Below are 24,506 nucleotides of genomic sequence, written 5' to 3' on the forward strand. Positions count from 1 at the left end.
GTTTATGGCACTCAAGTAAACTGTTTTCTTCATGAACATTATTATATCAACAATACAAAATAAATAAAAGAAATATGGTAATTTTTTTTTTAAATTGATTGGCAAAAACTCTCTTGTAATCAGCGAATAGCTGATGGCTTGTTTTGCTATAAATTCCAAAAAACCTCATTTTCTTTAAAAATTATTGTTCAAAAATCTTATTATTTTCTGTTTTTGGCTAAAATTTAATTCTTATACTGAAGAATGAAGATGAAATTATTGTTCCTAGTAGTAGCTTCTTTGCTAACATATTTTACTAAATTTTTGTTTGTGTTTAGAATACAAAGGTTGTTTTTTTCTGTTTATAATTTTTGTTTTTCATATTTTATTCAGTTTTCACAAATAATATATGTATTTACTTTTGTTTACATTTAGCATTAAATAATTATTCTCAGTTTTGTTTTCACATCTTATTCAGTGTTTACAAGTACCAATATGATTATTTTTTGTAAACTATCAGTTAAAACTGTACAACTGTATACAGCTACGCACACTTTGCAGCTAAGCTGTGCTTAGCTGTCTAGTTTCATGGCAGGTTTGCTTTTTCGATATTTTGAACGAAAAATGAAAGTTGGTTTCCATTTAAAATTATTGTTTGCAAAACAGAAAAGTCTTATGAAGAAAATGACGAGGAAAAAAATTGTACAACATTTTCCCCACTTATGAGCAAATGCGTCTGTGTTTTTTTTAGAAAACATTTTTTTGAGATATTTCGAGGAAAAATTGGAAACCTCAATTTTATTGAACAATTTTCTCAGGACCTCTCTACCTTGGGCTCCTTCTATTAGAAAGATAATTTTCTATTTTGCATCATCTCATGTGAAAGGAATACGATTCGGTATTCAACTTTCACTACAAGGCCTACGCCCGCCAATGATCGATTTTTAAAATTCATGACTGGCCTTAGAACTTTTTCCTCCAGCTATATTTATGCTGTTGATCATCGAATAAAAACCAAATATTCCCGATCTTAAAGAAACTCATTTTTTCCCCTAATACCTACTTACCTTCTCGTCTTGAAATACCTTTTATGTATCTGGCAAATATGTCGAGATTTGCTATTTTTAGAAAAAATTCCTAAAAATTTGTACAAAAAAATTCGAGGTTTTAGGTTAGTCTCGTAAGTTTCGTTCCATTTTACGTATTCCTTTGAAAGTCTCTAAAATTGTTATGCATATTTACTGAAACGTGGAGTTGTGAATTTTTTCCATATTTTACTCGAAGGTTTTTGCGTTAAGGTCTACAGTTTGCTAACTGAGATGAGAACAAAATATTTACCGGTTATCATCATGAGTGATTAGAATTTTTCAATCACGAGATGTTGATATTCTTTTCAAATAAAACGCGAAGAATAATAAAAATAGTCAATTTTAAGCATCGTTGAAACAAAATGGAATTAATTTCCACAGCCAAGTTTAAAATGTTAGAATTTGTTCCATTATTTGTATTTTGCTCCAATTGGCAATTTTTTTTCGTTGGGCTCCATTCTAACTTGAGAAGGGACCTCATGTAAATTTCGTTTCGACCAAATACCCTTCCTGAACAATACTTTGTAGCTATATTAAATTTATGTTGAGCAAAATTATGTTTGTACGATAAATTTATAAGGTAACTATGTACTAAGTAGATAACCGATTCTTCCCTTATAGTTAGTCATAAACATGTTTAACACTGGGCGTTGAGCCTTCAATTCAATAGACGTCGGTAGACAAAGCATGTTCATTGGTAGGACCCTGTTTTTCGAGCTCTTCGTAGTAATTTTTTATTTTCTAGTTTTTGTTCGATTGGAATTTTCTTTAAATGTAGGTATAGAATATTAAGGTTAGGCTACATTCCTGTGGGAAAATGTTTGATTCTTGTACATAAGATGAAAAAATGAAGGTTTTGAATCAATCGATGGTATATGTTGAAATGGCCAGTAAATCTCCTGCTTATCACTAATTTTTTTTGCCACCACTTCCACCAGTTTTGAATTTACGAAAGCAAGTCTGCGAAACTTCTTCTGTTTCGTCAAATTTTCCAGCAAGTTGATTTCTTGCCTTAACTTTTGGGGAAAAAATTTTTCAATAATTTTTCATTTTTTTGTGTCTTTGAACGAATGTAGGTACTTAAGTATTTGCTCGAGTTTCGTCTAGTTTTATCAATTTCCAGCGATATTCTTCTCAAAATGAACAATAATGCTTACTTGAAACTGAAATACTGAAAACATTTATAAAACTGCGAATGGTTCTTTAAATTGAATGAGAAATAAGTGTTTGAAAAATTTTGTCCCAGTAGGTATTACATTTTGTATTGAACTTGGGTAGGTACTTGACTTTTTAGATTTTCGACACTCGTAAACTTGACAAAAAAAATTTAGGAATTATACAGGTAAAAAAAGATTTTCAACTCGTCTTGTAAAACCTTGAAAAATGTAGATTGAAAAAAGTTATACGTATAGTAGGTAGGCAGATACGTATTCACGGTGTAGAAATAATTGCGGAAATATTCGATTGCGGATTTTAATGAATGACGAGTTCATTGAAACGAATTAATATAACGTAGTTAGGATGCGACTTATTGAAGACAAGTACAATGACGAGTGAAATTCCCATATACCTACCTATCGTTTCCGAAAGACGAGTAAAGGTATCAGTATAAGAAGAACGAGCGTTTCCTGTTCCCTTCCTTTTAATATACCCTGGTGTAGGTATCGTTTCATTTCGGAGGCATCAGGAATAATAATTTTAAAGTTAGAGTGATTTAGATGCGTTAGATTTTAGTATTTTCGCACACTTACTTAGGTGTTATTACAGTTGCGTAGGTATAGAAAATACCTTACCTACCTATACCGTCGTCGATACGAGGATGGATGGATAGATACGAGTAGATACACGAGCACGAGTTGTATTTGCACGGATGTAAAATCGTGTCGAGGACAAATTTCTTCGAGTACCTACCTGTGCTTCATCGTTGAAGCAATATGTACGCAAAATCATAATCCCCGTTCAACTAGAGGATTACATTGGCGTCGAGTTATTTTGAAAATGATCTCGTTCCATCGAAAACGTATAGTTTTAGATATTTCGCGTCGTTTTGCTCGCGAATTCGAAGAGCAGTAATTGAATGATGTGCGGTGAAAAGTTCTCAACACATTTAGCTTACATGTATAAGCATTTTGTGGCTTGTGGCATTGTAAACAATATCATTTCACCAAAATTTCCACCGATAAAACGTAATATATCATGTTGGTATAATGGAATTTTTACCGCATGTAGGGACTCTATTTGGCGAGGTCAATTTCACATTAACCAATTTTTTTTTTTGCTGAAATTTTAACCAAAATAAACAATCGGCTCTGTAACCCTACGATAGGTATCTGCGTCCAAAAATATTATTCGTTTTATCGTAATTTTATGTAGGTGCTTTAGCACTTAAGCCCACGGTCGATGAAATTTTTTCATATAAAGAGCAATGGTAATTATGATCAAGTAAGTAAGAATAGTGAAACAGCATTCAACAGGGATTTTCAAATCAAATAATGAAAATTTGTCATTACATAGTCCAAAATCATCGTGATAAAATTTTTAGATAGGTGGGTATTACCTACAACCTATATTCTTAACCTTTTCGAGAGAGTTTTGCCTATCTTATGGAAGTATTTACATTTTTTTGTAATTTTTCAATTTTTTCGTTCGAAACATTCCCAAGAACTACCTAAACGCATTTTTCCTACGTAGCGTGGATAGATTTGTACTTACAATCATGATGATTGATGAGAATGTGGGCTTATAGAAATATACAAAAGAATATCTATGATGTTAGTATCAAATTTGCCCATAGGTAGTTAGGTGTGTCTACCTATGTAGTTCATTTTTTTTTTCGACAACATCAACCAGGTATCTAAGGAAAGTATTCGATTAATTTCACCCTCCCACATCCCTTTTTACTTATATCTATGTATCATTCCTTCCGTGGGTTGCTGGAAAAAAATCTGTCTGTCTAAATCTTGTCCACCTTCACCTATTTTTGAATTTTTTTCCACCAAGGTTAACAATTGGTTGAAACGAAAGCAGATACCTGCGTTATTTGGTAATTTTTGAAATTCTTTCACCGATTTTATTTTTAGTTAGTAGGTAATAGGTATACTTGACGTCAATATGCAGGGTGTCCCAACTTTGAACGGAAAGCCAGCGTGTGGTGATAGTACTCGGCGAGACGAACAAAATTCGTTATGTACCTACACCAGTAGTCTATCTTGTGAATTGAAGGAGCCACGTGCTCCGCAAAACTAGAAATTCGCTAATTTTGAAAGGTTCATCAAAAATAAGGAAATGTTTAAATCATTCAAACGATGCCCAAAACCCATAGTAGCCTACTCTAGTGGACAAACAGAAAATGTTATTATGACAAATTGCCTATCTTCGAAATTAAAGGGGCAAACTTGATTCAAAATTTCCAAATTTGACTTGCCCTAGATTTTGAAAATTTTGAATTTTCAAATCGTGTTTGCGCCTTCAATACTATGGGTTATTGAAGTCATTTCATTGATGCAGACATTTTCTTACTATCTGTGAATTTAAAATTTTACACCATTTTTGGGCAAAAATTGACCAATTTTGAAAAATTTGCCAAAAATGAGAAAATGTTTCGATCATTTAAGTCACTCTGTAACGGGAGGAATTGGCGCATTTTCTATCACTTAGGTGACAGAAAATTGTTCTGCATTCAGCTATTTCTCATCTTAGTTATGTAAAAGCGCATTCTGGCGGTTTAGTTAAGTAAGAGCGCCATCTGGTGGATTAGTTCTCTCTTTACGAACGTGTTGTGAGAGCTCCGAGCCACACTTCAGTCATCCACGGACTCACCAAGCGTAGCTTGGGTATTCTCAATAGATAGGTCGAGGTTCGGATCCCTATCAGTGTATTTGATGTACGGACTACGGAGCATACACTTTCCACCATCAGTGTAGTTGACGTATGGATCCTACACTTTCCACCTATCTGTAATATGAACTGTTTTAATAACATGATCTATTACGTAATTGATTCAAATACAAGGAGTTCAAGGTGGCTCGGGTGTATGTTAACTATCATCCTTATTAAAGCTCTAAATAGAGTCATGGACAATGGACCTGCCCTATTCGTTGACCATGCCCTTCCTCCCTGGGTGATGCATTAGCACATTATCTTGAATACCTGGTATTCTTTCCTATTTATCCTTTAGTAACGTAATTCATTTACGTAACATTAAATAATTAGACTATGTATATAAGGTGCACTGGGGGAAGTTGGAATTCGGGGTAAGTTAGAAAACTTGCTCTAGCGCCTAGAGGTTTATATCTGGCGAAGTGCCACTAAAGGTGACTTGAGGGTACTACCCCTACTTCATCACGGCATAAAAATTTTCGCGATTCAGTTTCATTTTAGATGTCTTTGGTTCAATTGTATTTTGTTGTTGTCTTGAACTTTTTTTGAATTTGGTCTAAAATACAGACTTTCTATTTCTTAGTTTTTCTCATATAGCGGATGAACCGTGCGTCCTAGTGAAAATCTGATGAGAGTGATCTCAAAGAGAATTAAATTCTCTACAATTTTGCTTTTATGCAATTTTTCTAGGATGCTCGGTTTGTGATCTACGCCTCTGCAAAGTTTAGCCTGTTCTGACTTCCCCCAATTGGGGTAAGTCAGGACAGTTTATATTTTATTCCACTGAGCGAAAGCTACTGTGTCAATCGCGCTCAAACTTTTACCATAGGTTAAGAACCCTTATGGGAACCTACATAATAAATTTTATCCATATTGGTTCATTAGAAGGGGAGTAACAGCTGGTCAAAGTTGAAATAGCGAAAAATCATTCTGACTTGCCCCGGTGCACCTTACCATAATGGCTTAATGAATAATAAAGCAGGTATAACAATACATAGTCGTCTGAGTTATTTCTATTTCTTATCATGCATTCTATATTTATATCTAATTCATGTCCCATTACCAAAGAGTAGGTATTGAGGCGGTAAATCGCCAGTGCCTATCTGTTGCAGATATAACTAGGTAAGGTTCACTTCCTTGAAGTAGGGTGGAACGTGAACCATGTAAGAGTATTTGGCATGAAGTGCCAAAAAACCATCTTTACAACTCCAGTAACTCATAGCATTTGAGTAGACGTACAAAAAAAGTTATTATGACAAATTGTCTATCTTCAAAATTGAAGGCGCAAACACGATTTGAAAATTCAAAATTTTCAAAATCTAGGGCAAGTCAAATTTGGAAATTTTGAACCAAGTTTGCCCCTTCAATTTCGAAGACAGGCAATTTGTCATAATAACATTTTCTGTTTGTCCACTCGAGTACTATGGGTTTTGGGCATCGTTTGAATGATTCAAACATTTTCCTATTTTTGATGAACCTTTCAATATTAGTGAATTTCTAGTTTTGCGGAAAACGTGGCTCCTTCAATTCACAAGATAGACTACTTGTGTACATAAAGAATTTTGTTTGTCTCGCCGAGTACTGTCACCACACGCCAGATTGCCGATCGAAGTTGGGACACCCTGTATTTTCGGAAGCTTGCCAAATATTTTATCTTGAAAATTATTGATACGAAAAATTTGATGACCAAAAATTGAATTTAGATATTTGAAATTTTTTCAACGTGTGTGTTGGACTTTTTTTTGATACATACTTAATACCTAGAAATTTTTTCTTAAAAATTTCCGTTTCAGTAAGAATTTGTAGTACCTACTTAATAGCTGTTTAAAAGTTACTCTATCGATAGATGAACAAAAGTCTCTCCTGGAGTCGTTTCAAAGTCAATTCAAAGTAAAATTATAAGTACCTACTTATGGAAAATATTTGAATTTTTGAAAATTCACCAATTATTTTAAAAAATTGAAACGCTACTTTTTTTGAAAAAATTATGAGTATTCAAACTTATCATTTCATTATCATTCGAATAATTCTAATTTTATTCAATTCCAAGACTTGAAAATAGATTACGTAACGCGTTTTTCATCTCTACGAGTTCTACCACCAGCTGATGACTTGCCAAACTAAATCAAAACACCGGCCAGTTCCAGTTTATTGCTTAAAACGTAGTAAAAGTGAAAAGAACAGTAAATTGTTAGCCTACCTACGTACGATAGTTAGCTCTTATTTTGATTTTCGACACGTGTTTGTCTTCTCTTCATGTGGCCTATAGCCTATACCTTACTATACTCAGATACTTCGTAAATATACTATACACGTATCGTTTGTAAACGAAGAATATACCTACGTACATATACCTACTACCTATGCTTTTACTTATCTTCTATAAAACGCTGATGAGACGCAATTCATTTTTCACGCCGCGGCCGTTTTCAACTTATTATACGATAGGTGTAGCGAAAGTGTTTGTATTTATTTTAGCGAATCATTTATTAGAGCAAGAGCCTTTCGTCGTGTTTACTCGTCCAGCTTTTTGTTTGCACTCATTATGCGGCTTTCTTTTCGTCTTTTTCTCGCCGTTCTCATCGTGATTGAAGTTCTTCTTTTCGCTAAAATTGTTGAATTTTTCTTTTTATAATTTCAGAAGAATATCGAGAACGAATTTTCAGGTTTTTTTTTCGTCTACTTTTTTCCCTGAAAAGAGAAATTGCCGAAAATAACCTTATGTAAATTTTTAACCCTGGAATAATGAGAACAAAATTAAGGAGTACATTTTTACAAAATACACTTTTTTTGGAATTTTATTCGAATTCATCCTCGTTTTTTAATCGATTATTATTTGCGTGTATTTTTTGTAAAAATAATCCCACGAAATTACGAAAATCTTTAGCCCGACCCTTTTGCTCATACCGTGAGGATTACTTACAAATTTTTGTCAATAGGTTAGATTAATATGTATTGAATTTGAACGTGAAAAAGATTAAAGTTATATTATGATTTCAGCTCATCGTAAATGTTATTTTCCGGAATTCCGTTGTCAAAGTGGACAGTGCATTAGACCAGCTTACCTGTGTGATAATCAGTCTCATTGCCATGACAATTCGGATGAAGAAGAATGTTCTCCAGGTAATAATTTGTGTGTTTTTACGTAGATACTCGTACGTACTTTATAGCAAAGGGAATAGGAAAATGAATTTGAGGATTTTTGGACATATTCTATTTCCTGAGCCTAGGAATAAGGGAATTTCATCTTTCTTACCCTTTAAACCCAAAAGAAGAAAGGATTTTTTAGTTTGATTAAAAAATTTACGTCTTTCTTAATGTAGGTAAGTTAGCTACCTATATACATTGACAACTGTTTTCAAAATTTTTTCCTCTAAAGTGTACATATTCGATAAGGTACCTTACCTACATTTTTACTAGTACTGCAGCATTATTGATCTAGCACACTAAAATCTTGACAAATCAAGCGTATCGAGTGTTCTGGTCGTAGTTCGTCGCTTTTTACTTGTATTTCGCGAAGCAGCAACCCGAACAATACAAATGTAAATAAGTTTACCAACATTGAATTCAATGAGGGCTAAATTATTGAATATTGATTAATGCATACAATCTCCAATTTCACAAAACTTGTGTAGGTAGATAGGTACATGCTGGATTTTCAAGTAGAAAATGTGTTTTTTTCCTTTTACACTTCTAAAAATGATCTCCACCTACACGTAAGTATTTTTTCATTCAAAAAATTCGCAAAATCAGCCAAAAAATTGGAATTTTTCTTGTAGTAGCTAGGTTTATCATGTTGCTTTAGTTAAAATTTGGCTAACTGAAAACAACCAAATTTTAAACTGCCGAAGTTGATTTGAAAATTTTTGAAATTCTTTTTAAAATGGCGATCCTGGTACATATAAAAAGTATAAAAACCTGAAAAACTTTTTTTTTTTGAGTACTCAAAACTTCTGTTAAACCCTAAGTGAACATTTGAATAAATTGTGAACATTTTTAGATTGATATAGAGCCTTCAGCAAAAGCTGACTTTTTCCCAGAAACGTTGAATCGTTCCCAAAGGCGTAAGTAGTGATTAACTTTCGCAGATGAAAATTCAATTCTATCATAAGTTCGACATTCTGGATTGAATTGAATTAGGCAGGTGAGTCGCAAATTCGAGGTTATACCGATTGAACAATTGATTTTTTTATGGTTAAGGAATCCAAATTTAAAAAAAGGACACAGGTTTGCTTTATTACGAGTACTTTTGAGGCTCCCAGATTGATTAAAAAATTTCCATAATTAAATCCGGGAAGTAGGGGTTATTTTAGGTGGTAGGTACAGGAGGTTTGGAATTATTTTGCGCAAAATTAGTGATTTCAGAATTTCATCAACTCCTCATGTCGAAGAAATTTGTGACAGCGATTAAATGCTCATCTGTCGAGACGCGAGTTTACATATTTCAACGTCTTCTGGGGCGATTTGAAATTTAAAAAAATAAATATAGGTACATGATGGACTCCTTACCACCATTTTCAAAAATTCTTGAATAATCTAAAAGTCAGTTTCAGCTGCTCTTTGATTTTGAGATTTGTACAATTATGCTCCATCAGCAATGAGCCAATTTTCAGCTCAATCGGATTTGAGGGTTGCAAGATGTCCCTTGTGAGAAACAAGTTTGTTGTGCAAAATTCATCGGCACATTTTTTAAGGTGGCTTGTATAAAATCTGGAAACACTTTATTTGAAGAAGTAGCTAAACCATGTTTGGGTTTTGTTCAAGTTTATCTTTTAACTCATTCTTCAGATACTCTGTTAGTATGATTAGGTGGTTTTATATCCTCCGCCCCTCAAAAATAAAATCCTTTCAATAGATTTAATAAATTTGACCAGTTGACCTACTCAAATTTAAATTTTTTGAAAACTCTAGAAATGATTTTCATGCTATTTCAGATAGTTAGTTCTATTCATTCCTCCGTAAGTATGTAGGTACCTAACTAGCATGGAACTTCGATTTTTTCTCCTCAGAAGCCAAATAAGAATAAAAAACACAGTTTTTATTATAAACTGATAAAAATTTCATTTTCTGCTGATTTGAATTCTTTTCCGTTCGATTTCAAAGTTGGAAAAATGTTTATGCGTCAAAAGATATTTTTGAAAAGTTTTAATTTTTTGTTTCAACTTTCATTTTATAGTATTATAATGAAATTGTTTTGTTAATTAAGTGGGGAGGTCAAATAATTGCAGAGTAGATAAAAAACGTTGGCACTGGACGTGTTTTTTTTTTTACAAAAGAAAACTTTTAAAATGTTATAATGAAACGTAGATATATCAACTTGGTTGTATTCATTACGAAGCCTACCGTTTAGGATGTTTGAAACTGAGAATACTATGTGCCTACCTAATTGTACAATTTTTTTTTGCACTAATTTACAGAAAATTTTGTGGAATGTGGCGACGGTTCCTTGGTGCACAAAAATTATTGGTGCGATAACTGGACAGATTGCCCTGACAATCACGCCGACGAATTGAACTGTAAGTACGGTGAAAAATTCCAATATTTCTTTCCCCGGTTCCTATAGGTATTTTTTTAGGCTGTGTGTCGATTCAAACCATCTCTAAAAAAAAAAAACCTCCTGCAGTTGATAGACGTTCTCTGGGCGTAATACTAAAACGCTTTGTACATATAAATTTCGTATAGGTGGAGAATGCACCGGTGATGATAAATTTCAATGTTCTAACGGCAGATGTATCAGACAAGCTAATGTATGCGACGCGTATTGTGACTGCGTAGACCAAAGCTCGGGAGATAATAAAGCTTCGAATTCGACATGCGAAGACGAACAAGATTGCGAAGAATTTTATACTTTTGAACAGGGTAGGTATGCTTTAAATGGGATTATAAAGAAACGCTTTCAAAGTAGTATAAGAGAAAAGCTCTTATTACAAGTGTTCTTTGCGTGCTTTTATACTCAATTAAAGAAGTCATAATTGTTGATTCGAGAAATTTCGTGAATTAAAAGCTTCCGATGGTGGAATAATGCCGAGAAATAATACGTGATGTGAAAGCTTCTTTGCGTTCGTATGCGTTTGAAGAGTAAATATATACATGCGAGGCCTATTTTTCATAAAGAATCCTTCGTAACCCTTCGAAAAGAAATTTTACTCCGTTAAATGGGATAGCTAAGTTAGATAGTTGTCGAAGTATGCCAATTCTAGTGTATATTTTTGATAAAATCGTAGAATGAAAATATCTATTATCTATTCAATTTTTTCGTCGGATTTTCCGCTTGCTAATGTATGATTTTTATTTGTCAACTTTTCTAAAATGAAAATCGTTTCATCAATATTGTACCTACCTAATGAAACACGTACCTAGTGATACTCGTACCTTATTTAGATACCTATACTTAGCTGCACTTACCTGAACTGAAGTTTGTTACTTTTCAGCTATAAAAACTTGTCGTGTTGGCATATCTATCAATTGTATCCGGAAATTCAGTACTCACGACACGAGGAAAGTGAAATATCGATGCATCCGCGGAGAATACATTTGCGACGGTGAAAACGATTGTCAAAATGGAAATCCAAGTTCCGACGAATATGGTTGTAGTAAGTTTCATGCACTGTATATACTTTTCCGCGTACCTATTTATGCCTCGTTTCCAGCTTCCATTTGCTCAACTGTTATTACACTACTTATTTGACATTTTAATTTATTCGACGTTTATGATTTATGAACGTTTGTTCGATTCTCGCTGCTCAAATCAGGCGTTAAATTGCAACTGATATCATAGCGAATAATGTATTTTAAACTCGATTCGATACAAACTGTTCTAGATGTGACCGATCCTGAAGCTGACAAATATTTTCGATGCGAAGATGGAAGGTTTTTGCCATCTAATGTGCGTTGTAATCACGAAATAGATTGTTTATCCGGCGAAGATGAGGATAATTGTACATTTACGTCGGGTATGTTGCTCTTTTCTTCTATATTTTTTACTTAATTTTGGTTAATTTTTCTGTCGAGTGCGAATACTCGTAGGTATTTATTTGAAATTTGATTTTATCCAGACGTAGCTTGTGTAGAAGGTGAATATCATTGTAAAAATCAAGAGTGTTTGAATAAGAATTTTTTCTGCAACGGTATCTTCGATTGTTCAGACAGAAGCGATGAGACGAGATGTCGTGAGTATTACATATTTGTGCTTGGATTTAATTTAGTTTAATAGGTATTATTCTAATGTCACATTATGAAATGAGTCAAGTACCTACCTTATGCTTTCAACAGACGATTTAGAATGTCCTCATGGTTTTCAACGATGCGTACACGGAGGTCAATGTTTCAAGATTAGTCAATGGTGCGACTACCACGTGGATTGCCCAGATGGTTCTGACGAAGAAGATTGTCGTAAGGATTTCTTCCCTATTTTTCCACACTTTTTATAACTTACAAGGGAACTTCTCGCGATGTCCACCTCTGATTTGAACAGAATCGCAATTTTTGGAAAGAGAATAGTCTGAAACCCCCATAACCAGAATTTCAGTTGCCCAAATTAATTTTTCGGTTTTTAGCGATTTTTTGAAAATTCAAAATTGACTATTTTTGGTGATGTACTTACTCTATTAGTAAAACATGTATTCTTATTCGGTAACACTACCTAGTTCTGAAACGAATATCAACTCTTCCAAACCGAATTTCACTATTTTTGGCTATTCCGGAGCTCCCAGTGCGATTTTAGATTTCACAAGAATTTTTAAAATTTCTCCAGAAAGCAAAAAAATCCACTTGGGCAGCTAAAAGTCGAGTTTAGACGTATTCTGGGCCTGTTTATAAGTAGGGTTTATTCCCATTTGAGTCGACTCTTTCGCGGAAATTTTGAGTGCGCTTTCTTGACCTACCTGATCAGAAAAATGCACTCGAGATATGCACCTGAAAATCGATTCAAATGTGGATAAGTCGTCGTTAAAATAGATCGAGAATATGCCACATTTCGATTTTTAGCCACTCAAAATAATTTCCACGTCTTCTAGTGCAATTTTGAAATTCTGCGAAATTAAAAATTGCACTGGAGACTCCAGAATGGCTCGAGATTGCAACATTCGAATTTGAAGGATTGATTTTAGACAAGGTACAGCCATTTGTACGAATTTCAAATATTTTTTTTTACAAACAGAAAAGTTTTGATATTTTAAATTTTCTCCTCATAAATAAGTAGGACCTAATATGTACAGGGTGCCCAGAAATATCGAGTACCCCAAAGAAAGTTTTTCATTAAAAATATAGGTTGGCAACGTGAAATAGATGCATATGATTGGTGGAATGTTATCTCTCCAGTCCAACAACCAATCATGTGCTATCATTATTATCATTCACTGTGACCAACCAAAGTATTTTAGTAGAAAACTTTTTTAGGGGTGCTCGATATTTCTGGGCACCCTGTACTTAGTAGTTAGGTACCATATTCTGGTCAAAAAAATGCATTTGAGATATCTGCCTGGAAATCGGCTAAAATTGGGATAAATCTTTTGAACAGGTCGAGGATAATTCACAATTCGATTTTCAGCTGCCCGAGTGAATTTTTACACCATCTGAAGAATATTTTAAAATTCTATAGTGAAATCAAAAATCGCGCTAGGGGCTTCAGAATTGCCACAAATGCTGAAATTGATTTAACTATACCGGCCTTAATCTATCCTTTTTGTAGAATAAGTTTACATTCGTTCAAAAAAGCATAAATCACCGAAAACAATCAACTTTAAATGATTAAAAGTTCGCCAAAAATCGAAAAATCAATTTGAATAGCTAAATTTTGGTTATGGGAGTTTTAGATCATGTTCTTTTCGAGTATCATAGTCCGGTTGAATCTGAGGTGGGAACCTTGAGAGGTCCCCTTGTTAGATGAATCTCAAATTCTTTTTTTTTAATGCATATTTTACAGCAATAGAAAATTGTACCGAGAGCCAGTTTCAGTGTAGAAATGGACAGTGCATTGATAAGTTCGAAGAATGCGTCAATACAGGTTTTCCAAAATCCGGATGTGCTGACGGGTCTCATCTGACCACTTGTGGTAGGTACAGAATAATATATATAATATAGGTAATTAGTACAGGGTGCGCAGAAATATCGTGTACCCCTAAAAAAATTTTCTGCTAAATGTTTTGGTTGATCACAGTGAATGATAATAATGATAGCCCATGATTGGTTGTTGCACTTAAGTGATAACATTCCACCAAATCAAATGCATCTATTTCACTTTGCCAACCTATATTTTTGATTAAAAAAACTGTCATTGGGGTTCACGATATTTTTGCACACCCTGTACCTACTCTTACTCACGTATATTTCTGTTACTTACAAATGTTGACTGGTTATTGTGTGGGAGACTCTGTAGAAAAAGTAAAAAACAATATCTATCCATCACAAAAATTTTTGAAGTTCAAGTACTTACTTACACTGGTAGCAAATCATGGAAAGGCGAGGTCAGAATATTAAGTTTATGAGAATAGTTGCGATTTTTCCTCCTATCCAGTTTTCAAAAACATTGAAAAATAATCACATCACAATACCTATTATTGTGGTTTCCCGTGGTGCATAGATGCAGAAACTAATAATCTCGTCTCTTCAAATCCCATACCTAATCATGTAAACATGTTTACTCTTACATAGTCCGCATTCGGACAGCTCAAAATTGATCCACATTAGGTCATTAGGTCAGCATTCAAAAAAGTGATCTGCGAGTATAATCTGTTGAATTTTGAGTGATTTCATTTGCCAATATCATCAATTTTTTAAATTTACCAATTTTATCGATTTTCATTGATTTTGCCGGAAAATTTCCAGTTGTCCGTTTGTGGATCACTTGTAGGATGATTTACATTCAATAAGTTTTTGAGACACTGTTTCATATTTAATGTTTTGGGCTGTCAAAATGGGACTCTTTGTGGTCTGAAAGTGGATCAAAATGCTCATTTTTGGACACCCTGTAGAGGTACGAAAAAAAAAACAAAAACAACACAATTGCATTTCCCCTTCCCTTCATACCATCCGTATCATCCTCAAACATGGGTCCCAAAAAAGTGATCCATAACTGCAGGTACCACACTGAAAAAAATGATTTTTGAAATCATGTACTCATCACCTGAATTAAAGCAATGAGTACTGTACAAAGCGGTATATTGCGCTGTCATGTAATGGTCCAAGTTACTTGCAGAAGAAGTGCATTGTTTCATGTAGTGAGTACTTGATGGTAATGTATAGGTTCCCCCCTTGGAAATTCATGCAGTCATTACTGCGAATTACTGCAGTGGTTGTTGTTTAAAAGAAATGTCATGTATTAGGTACATGATTTCTAATTAATGCAGTAAACGTTACATATCAGAATGGGAAATATACTGGGTACTGTTGCTAGGCAGGCATTGGGTACAATAATCATTTTAGATAAAGGGCTTAGTACATTAAAAAATGTACAAAATGCATTATCTGGGACTCAGTACATTACGTAATGTACTGAGTCCCAAATAATACGCATTTCCAGCTTCCATCAACGTAGTCTACAAGTTAGTCTTGTGAGCTCTTGTGTGCAAAGCTAACGTTTTCAATATTACATATGGTGTTACTTATTGAAAATACTTAGCACTTTCCTCTGTTTTTGTTGATTTTCAATAAAATTGGTGATTTTTAACGCATATACGAGTATATTTTTTGTTGATTTTTACTGTAATGTAAATTTTCCAAGTGTCTTGGTCAATTTTCTGTGAATTTTTCAAGTGTTGTGGTCAATTTCCAAAGTGTAGTACGTAATGTGAATTTTTCAAGTGTTGTAGTCAATTTTCTGTCCATTTTTCAAGTGTTGTGGTCAATTTTCAACGTAATGCGAATTTTTCAAGTGTTTTGGTCAATTGTCTGTGAATTTTTCAAGAGTCTTGGTCAATTTTCTGTGAATTTTTCAAGTGTTTAGGTCAATTTTCAACGTAATGCGAATTTTTCAAGTGTTTTGGTCGATTTTCTGTGAATTTTTCTAAGAGTCTTGGTCAATTTTCTTTGTATTTTTCAAGTGCTGTGGTCAATTTTCAACGTGATGCGAATTTTCTAAGTGTTTTGGTCAAATTTCTGTGAATGTTTCAAGAGTCTTGGTCAATTTTCTGTGAATGTTTCAAGAGTCTTGGTCAATTTTCTTTGTATTTTTCAAGTATTGTGGTTAATTTTCAAAGTGCGGTACGTCGCTTTGCTCGAGCTTGTTTGCTTGTCTTTCATTTAAAAATTGAAATTTTCATTTTTTAATTACTACCTACTAAGTATTCAAATTCGGCTCATAACAATTTCCTTCTCGAAATACAAATTTTTGAAAGCTTTTCTTCAAACTTGGCTTGGGTTTCTGTATTTTTTTTTCAAATTGAACTTTGAGAAAAACCTATCATTCCATTACTTAAAAAATTATCGGGTACTAAGTACCTATAAAAAACGGTAGTGAATACCAGGAATCCGGGAAAATCGGGATATAACGCCATATCCGATAACTATTACCTTCTTGTCATGTAACTGGATGATTTGTGATGGAATGTAACCATTGCTGCATCTTCCCACCAGTAATGCATTCAGTGCATGCTTTAGGTATCCATTGTAATGTAATAGATACCTTAAAGCATGCAATGGATGCATTACTGGTGGGTAGTGCTCTACTGATAATGCAATGTAATGAGTACCTGATAGATTGCAACTACGACATCATATACAGTAATGGTTACATTCCATCACAAATCGTCCAGTTACATGACAAGAAGGTAATAGTTATCGGATATGGCGTTATATCCCGATTTTCCCGGATTCCTGGTAATCACTACCGTTTTTTACACGTACTGGGTACCCGATATTTTTTTCAGTGCAATATTACTGTACTGCCGGTTATTGTGCCAAAAATATCTCGACTTCTAATATCTGCACTCAATTTGTTTCTGTTGACAGAAAATAAGGTTTGCGAAAAAGGATTTTATAAATGTTACCGAGGTCCTTGTATCAACGAGAGTTTAATATGTAACGGGAAAATTGACTGCAAAGGAGCGTGGGACGATGAAAACAACTGTCGTACGTAAATTAGCAAATAAATTCGAATTATGCTTGCATAAATCCCATGCAATATTCACTTTATAAACGACAGATACCTGCTGATGTTTTTGTTTTGCCATTTTAATTTAATAACAGCGTTCGAATGTGCCGAAAGCATGCCAGCTTGTGAATGTCGCGATAAACATATAAATTGCACAAATCTATCGTTGACGTACGTCCCAAATAATATTGAAAAAGAAATAACCTGGTTGTAAGTATTAAGTTTACATTTTATTATATTTACTTATGTTTTCAATTTTCATACCGTATTGTTGGAAGTAATACCTACTTACCTATCTACTTACTTACTTATTTCGTCAAATTGAAACTAGATTTTTGTTTCAGTCATTTGGGTGGAAATGAACTTTATCATGTTTTGACGAATGAAACATTTTATCACTTCAATCGTCTTTTGTACTTGTAAGTATTATTTAATTTCAATCGCGTTTCGTGGAAGTTGTGAATTTTTTCAATTGCTCGAGTACACCTGAAATGTTTCTTTTACCGGAAGCACTCTTTGTTTTAGCAATTTGCATGCTCTAATTTTTATAAATTAAAAACTGTAGATATTATATTCAAATCATCTTGGAAGCGAAATTTAATTTTAATTTCTTCCGGGAAAAAGTTTCTTGTTTTTGAATGAGTTGTACTCGTCGTCGAAATAATTATTACCTAACAATGTTTATTCTGCTTGCAGAGATTTGAGCAATAATAATATAACGATGTTGATACCGTACATGTTCGAGAAATTGTGGAGATTAAATACGTTAAATTTACAAAATAATAATATCGAAGTACTCGAAAATGGTACATTTTATGGATTATCTAAGCTGAAAGGATTGTAAGTTGGCATTTTCCCTTTATCACGACGGAAATTTTTGACTTGCTTTGAAAAACGAATCGTTTGGAATTTTTTCACAGACACTTGGAAGGTAATAAAATACGAGTATTGAAGTCAATGGCGTTTTATGGACTTTCATCGTTGAAAACACTGTGAGTACTTATTTTTAGACTACTTTTACACGTGCTTTTGCTCATAGTACCTACCGAGATAGCCTACGTCTACGTACCTATGTTTTGAATTAAGCAACACGTAATTTTATTGCAGGAGTTTACAAAATCAACGAATAGAATACATACAAAATGGAAGTTTCGTTGGTTTGAAACGATTAACAACGCTGTAAGTTTTTTGTCGTTTTTAGAAGATTATACCAGCTGTTAAGAATTATAATTTAAATTTTTTTGATAATTCTAGTAATTTAGCTCACAATCGAATTACAATATTAAGAGATGAAAATGATGTATTCATCGGTATGCCGAGTTTGATTCATTTGTGAGTACCTATTATTTTAGATTTCTAGCTACGGTTTTTTTTTCTTATTTTGTGTGTATCAAACGTTATCTTTTATTTTACAGAGATTTGAGAAATAATCCTATTATATCAATTGAAGCGCATGTATTCAAAGTTACCAATAATTTAAATTATCTGTAAGTTGAAGTATTGAAATCAGATTTGTACCGATAACATGCAGGATTACCTATTACGGAGTCGAGGGTCCTCCATAATATCGGGCATCTCAGCATCTGCCAATCCACAAAACTCGTTGTCAGCTATGGGCAATATTATTGGGGACCCTGGACCTACTTAAATGCTTTACAATACCTGGATATATAACGTGAAATGTATTTAACAGGTTTTTGGACGAATTTCGATTTTGCTGCGTTGCAAAGCATGTGGAATTCTGCTACCCTCCTCCAGACGAATTCAGTTCGTGTGAAGATCTCATGTCAAATATTCTATTGAGAATTTGCATTTGGATATTGGGAATTATAGCCACATTTGCCAATCTTCTGGTCATTGTGTTTCGAACATTGTATAAAAATACCAACAAGGTGAGAGATTATGATATTTTACTAATTTTTACTATAGGTTGAGTAAAATACTTGGCTTAAATGTTCGGTCAACAATTGAACATCAAGAATGTATTGAGAACTGTTTTGAATTTTTAACGTCTTTATGACTGAATGTGAATCTCTTGTACTTATATTTTTCTTTGAAACGCCGCAAATGGTCTTGTTCAGCTAATCCTGAGATAGCAAACATACGCCTTCATGAATTCGCAGTTTCGCGAAAAATGACTTCATGTCGAAAGAATTGCATACTCGGTTTGCCGTAAATAATTCATCATCCGCTGTATTTACGGCAAACAGAATATGCAATTTTATTAACACCGTCAGTCAAACTGCAGCCTTCTGCGGGTCTATAGCTATTCCCGAAAAACTGACGTTGATCGGAAAGTTCACCTAACACCAAGAAAAAATCCATGACACAACAAATGTACCTATTTATTAAAATTAATTCAAACCATTAAATTTAATCAGTTTTTCTTTTTATTTGACAAAACAACAGGTTCATTCGTTCCTTATCAAGAATTTAGCTCTGGGAGATTTACTTATGGGAATATATTTGCTGATTATCGCGTACGTAGATTGGTATTTTCGCGGAATGTATTTCATTTTCGATTCCCAATGGCGTTCAAGTGCGTGGTGCAGTTTTGCCGGATTCATCAGCACTTTTTCTAGTGAATTATCGGTGTTTACATTAACAGGTAATATAAAAAATTCCTACGAAATAGTGCGTGGATTAAATTCAGAAAATTTCAAATTGATTAATATTGTTCAAATTTTTCAGTGATAACATTGGATAGGTTCCTTGTGATAATATTTCCATTCCGAACTCACCGTTTAGAAATAAACAGAACTAGGTTTTTAATGACTTTAGGATGGGTTCTGGCTGCTCTGATTTCAATAATACCGCTTCCTTTTCTTCGAATTGAATATTTTCAGTAAGTTTACACATCTACATATGTATATCCGTACGTAAAAATATAGGCAGCAATATCGCGGGTTTAACGTACCCTAAGGTGATATTAAAACTAAAAGATTGATTACTTTGTTAGCAATTTCTACGGTCGTTCTGGTGTTTGTTTACCATTACACATAACTCCCGATAAGCCGAGCGGATGGGAGTATTCGGTGTTTGTTTTTTTATGTAAGTAACCTTTAGATATGCTCAATATCGTTGCAAAATACAGCCTACATAAACCATCTACCATCTCATCCAAAATAATATCCGTTTATAAATAAAACGAGAGTAATTACGAATATCAACACGTGAAAATTTCAGTTCTGAATTTCCTATCATTCATGATAATCGCCGGAAGCTACCTGTGGATGTATTTGGCGGCCAGAAATACTCACAGAGCTGTTCAACGTGAAAGTCGTACGTCAGATTCGGCGATGGCATTTCGTATGACCTTATTAGTTGCAACAGATGCTGCTTGCTGGTTTCCGATTATTTTACTTGGACTTTTATCTTTGGCTGGATTCACAGTCCCTCCACAGGTACACGCTACACACGTGGGCTTAAATTTCGTAAAATTTGTGATTAGCGACGTATATTTTACAAAGTGTAGGTACACAATGTACATATTTGTTTAGGTTTTCGCGTGGGTTGCTGTGTTTGTGTTACCATTGAACGCCGCCTTGAATCCGATACTTTACACATTGTCTACCGCCCCCTTCATGAACCCAACTCGCACGAATTTAATCACACTGAAGAGGACTTTGTCGCGAAACGACAGAAGAAGCTATTACACATCTACTGCTTTGCATTACAATAATACGCACGAATGTTCGTATCAGTTTTAGTAATTCGTTTCCAGGTTCATCATACTAATTTTAATCAATTTTTTTTTAGGTGTAACTGCCGAAGAGTTTTGTTCAGAGCCATCTACTCTCAACTGCAGATCGTGGAGAACAGTAGACACGATAGTAAGGGAGCACGGCGAAACGATGCCATTAAAACAGACCAAATTGTGCGTACAAGACTGAACGATGGGATTTTGAACAATTACACATACCTGTGCGTCAATAATACGACAGGAATTTGAAAGCAATTGCATGAGAATTACGCCGATGATGACATTTAAATATCACTTGGGGAAGTGAGAGCTCATTTTTATATTCATTGTTACCGTTGAACTAAAAGAAGAGTTGTAAAAGCTATAAGAAGATTTTCTTAAAAAAAAAAAAAAAAATTATTTGAATGACCGAGCATATAGCCAAGCTTGTTTTTTATTGTATCGGAGTTTTAAATCACCTTATGTATAGGTACCTACCTAACGATGGTGGATTATATGTTTTGTCGAAATTGTTTATACGAGTGATTAAATGTTTATTTACAAAACAGTACCTACTTTGAATTTTTCACCAAAGATCAATAAAGAATATTGTAGTTTTTGAATAATATACACACAACAAATCTGTTTATCGGTTGAGAATTTCAACGTCGGTAAACATAAAGTAGGAAAAAAGAAACGTTTATTTCCAGAAACGAGCCAAACCATAAGTGGCCTCGGTCCTGTACGCAAAATTCAGCTTTATGTCAAAAAACTCAGACTTTTTCGATTTTTCTTTTTTTATCGATATTAATAAAACATAATGGAAAACATTGAACCCGAGTGGTAAAATCTTCAAGTTGAAAATTTTCGTCGAATATCGAAGATATCTTTGAGAAATGATACCAACTTTCATTACTATAGGAATAACCCATTTTTCCAAAATTTCGAAGTTATAAAATCGGATTTAAAAAAACAAATTGAGATATTTTCATGATATTGAAATTTATAATTTGTTATCACAGCAACATTCTGTCCCCGAGCAAAACAATATACTACAATGTATAAAATATAAATACAAAAAAAATGAGTTTATTCTGTGTTTTGAATTATAAAAATCGTTCACACAGGCAAAACAGTAAAAATAAACTAAGTATAAAAATCTATTAAAAATATTTTTAAAGGCATCGTTTCATAAAAAAATAAATAAATAAAATACTTATGCGCTTGAGCCACATGATTCTATTTCACTCAGCATACATTTTTCGTCATTTCTGTCAGGATCATCCCATTGTTCCAACTCAGTGGATCCAAATATCACAAAAATAAAATTAGTAAGGACCAATACAGAAGCCATGATCCAAAAAACCAATCTCCATTCTTCAACGCTTCTCTATTGAAAAGAAGTGTTGATGAAAAATTATGCTTTCAAGGAGGTATTGTATCAAACTCATCGACGAGTGATCGGAATACTTACATGAGTAGTAATTAAGCCGACAAAATAAGGAGCTAATACACCCGCAATACACCCAACTCCATTGACTACGGCCATAATACTGCCAGCGTAATTCGGACTTACATCTAAAGCATTGATTTTTAAACTACTGTACGAAAATGCCAAGGTACCCATGCCAAAAATGAAACACAGACTGACTGTGGTCTTTGTTGCCATGTACGAAGCGCAGAGCATTCCAATAGCAGGGCCAACCGAACCTAATTTTGAAAAATCCATTAAAAAATATAATTACCTACACTGATTAAATCAGAAATTCTAAGTACACGGAATGTAAACATACTGATTGTGGTGAACATTTTTCTTAAAACATCTTTTGAAAGAATTTCATTCCTGGTAATCCAATCGTTCAGAAAACTCGAAATAAATGATGCAACAATCACAGAAAGATATGGAAAACCAGACATCATTCCGGTCTAGAAAATCACTTTAAAAATTAATCCAAATTATGTATTAAGTATTATTAGTAAATAGAAAAAGTAATTTATACGCACCTCGGCTGGGTTGAATTTCAACACATCGTTTACGAATTTAGGAAGGTCAGCGATTACCACATAAACACCCCAATCGTGACCGAATTCTGCGATCACAAGAGCCCAAATGGGTACCGATGTTAATATGTGTTTCCAAGGTGTCGTTTTCAAAGTCTAACAATTTAAATGAGAAAATTAATTAGGTACATATCTGTATTTTAATTCTTATGCATATGCGCAAGTAATGCAAAAATATGAATCTAACATAAACCAAATGAATTTTTCAAACATGAGTAAATAATAATTAGTGAAGTGAAAAAAAAATCATGGCGCAAGATTATCTTTCAAGCACGAGGCATCGCCACATGATCTTGAGATAATCGGAAAATGATAATCTAATTTATCATAATTTGAAATATCTAAAGCATGCATAATGTATATAATGTACCTACTACGTATAGGTACTTGAGTAGGTTTCAAATGCGATAATTCAAAAAATAAACAGATGATTACTTTTTTTCTCTGAATACAGCCGAGTTCTTTTTGTAAATACATTTTCTCCTCTTCTGATATAAATGGATGACTCAAAGGATCATTGTAGCATAAAAATTGCCATAAAACATACCAAATAATACCACAAGATCCAAATACATAAAATACTAATTTCCAAGCACACCCTGGAGCATATTCTAAAATATACCCTCCAACAATATTTGATAAACAGGTACCGATTTGACTGCCTGAATAGTGAAAAACGATCAATTTTATTCATCATAATAAAAGTTTAAATATGTAGAAAAGCAAATTTACCTAAAAATATAAAGGTTGACATGACACCCTTTTCTCCCGGAGGTGCCCATTGAGCCAGTAAAATATAAAGAGCTGGAAAGACCATGCCCTACATAATTATTAAGATTTAAGATGAATCTTGAAAAAAAAACAAACGAGGAAATAATTGAATAAACGATAGGTACTTACTTCGCCAATTCCTTCGACGAAACGAATAATCATTAGAATCATTGGATCATTGTCAACCACCAACGGCGTAAGTACGGTAAAACTGGCTGTACATAAAATACCCAAACCAAAGGTATATTTACCGCCAAATTTTTGCGATAGAGAACTTCCAGGAATATGAGTAATGAAGTATCCCCAATAAAAGGCGGATAAAATTAAGCCTTGAGTTTTTTCATTCCAATTAAATGTTTCACACTGTCATTAATTCAAGAATATTATGCCTACTTAATACGATGCTTTGCTAAATATTTCAATAAAACAATTTATCTTCCTCACTTTATTCGAAGAGCTATTGAATAATTCCGTTCTAGAGGAATGTGTCGTATTTGAAGGTGTTACCATTCTTGTGATAGCCAAACTTAAACAAGATCTCATTGAATAAGACATCATTAGACCCAGCATGGCCACAAACGTAAATACATATCTGGCAGGAACATGTGCTAAAAATTTTTTAAAATAAAATGAATAAAAACGAGAATGTTTAAAAATTACCTAATTTTATAAAATATAGGTACTTACCAAAATTAATCATTTCGAAAAAATTATTTAATTTTTAAAAATAGGTACTAAAATTACAGAAAATATATTTTAAGAAACAATACTGTTGAGATTTTTCCAAAAAGAAATTATACTGTCAAGAAATTATAGTACATTAAGAAATTTGGTTCTCATTAATCAGACTCAGTTTCAAGACTTGAATGTGTCAGTATAAGATGATTTAATTTCTATTGAAACGCAGTATAATATATACGCAAATTCTAACCATTAAACGACATCATTCAACTTATCA

At 33.5% G+C, this 24,506-nt stretch overlaps 2 protein-coding genes across 3 annotated transcripts in view; one reads left to right on the top strand and one right to left on the bottom strand.

Annotated features, from left to right (window-relative positions):
* LOC135839225 (G-protein coupled receptor GRL101-like) overlaps positions 1-21,282 on the top strand; it is a 169,608-nt gene extending 148,326 nt beyond the window's left edge. For both annotated transcript variants that reach the window (XM_065355157.1, XM_065355156.1), the window contains exons 8-30: positions 7,947-8,069; positions 10,364-10,462; positions 10,629-10,805; positions 11,378-11,539; positions 11,768-11,899; positions 12,002-12,115; positions 12,219-12,338; positions 13,870-13,998; positions 16,893-17,012; positions 17,130-17,244; positions 17,379-17,453; positions 17,731-17,874; positions 17,955-18,026; positions 18,142-18,213; positions 18,289-18,366; positions 18,450-18,521; positions 18,728-18,926; positions 19,444-19,642; positions 19,726-19,879; positions 19,994-20,085; positions 20,221-20,438; positions 20,535-20,727; positions 20,794-21,282. In XM_065355157.1, coding sequence (XP_065211229.1) covers positions 7,947-8,069; positions 10,364-10,462; positions 10,629-10,805; positions 11,378-11,539; positions 11,768-11,899; positions 12,002-12,115; positions 12,219-12,338; positions 13,870-13,998; positions 16,893-17,012; positions 17,130-17,244; positions 17,379-17,453; positions 17,731-17,874; positions 17,955-18,026; positions 18,142-18,213; positions 18,289-18,366; positions 18,450-18,521; positions 18,728-18,926; positions 19,444-19,642; positions 19,726-19,879; positions 19,994-20,085; positions 20,221-20,438; positions 20,535-20,727; positions 20,794-20,927 — 2,993 coding nt within the window. In that variant the 3' untranslated portion in view covers positions 20,928-21,282. The remainder of the gene's footprint in view (positions 1-7,946; positions 8,070-10,363; positions 10,463-10,628; positions 10,806-11,377; positions 11,540-11,767; positions 11,900-12,001; positions 12,116-12,218; positions 12,339-13,869; positions 13,999-16,892; positions 17,013-17,129; positions 17,245-17,378; positions 17,454-17,730; positions 17,875-17,954; positions 18,027-18,141; positions 18,214-18,288; positions 18,367-18,449; positions 18,522-18,727; positions 18,927-19,443; positions 19,643-19,725; positions 19,880-19,993; positions 20,086-20,220; positions 20,439-20,534; positions 20,728-20,793) is intronic.
* Positions 21,283-21,789: 507 nt separating this feature from the next.
* Positions 21,790-24,435, bottom strand: LOC135840715 (sialin-like). Its single transcript, XM_065357375.1, has 9 exons — positions 24,236-24,435; positions 23,993-24,156; positions 23,678-23,911; positions 23,510-23,597; positions 23,213-23,439; positions 22,721-22,873; positions 22,510-22,642; positions 22,191-22,426; positions 21,790-22,106 (listed from the first exon to the last, which is right to left on the bottom strand). Exons 1-9 carry the CDS (start codon positions 24,246-24,248, stop codon positions 21,933-21,935), a joined length of 1,422 nt encoding a protein of 473 aa, XP_065213447.1. The 5' UTR covers positions 24,249-24,435; the 3' UTR covers positions 21,790-21,932.
* Between the last annotated feature and the right edge of the window lie 71 nt (positions 24,436-24,506).

The sequence above is a fragment of the Planococcus citri genome, chromosome 3 (genome assembly GCF_950023065.1).
Source record: "Planococcus citri chromosome 3, ihPlaCitr1.1, whole genome shotgun sequence".
Lineage (NCBI taxonomy): Eukaryota > Metazoa > Arthropoda > Insecta > Hemiptera > Pseudococcidae > Planococcus > Planococcus citri.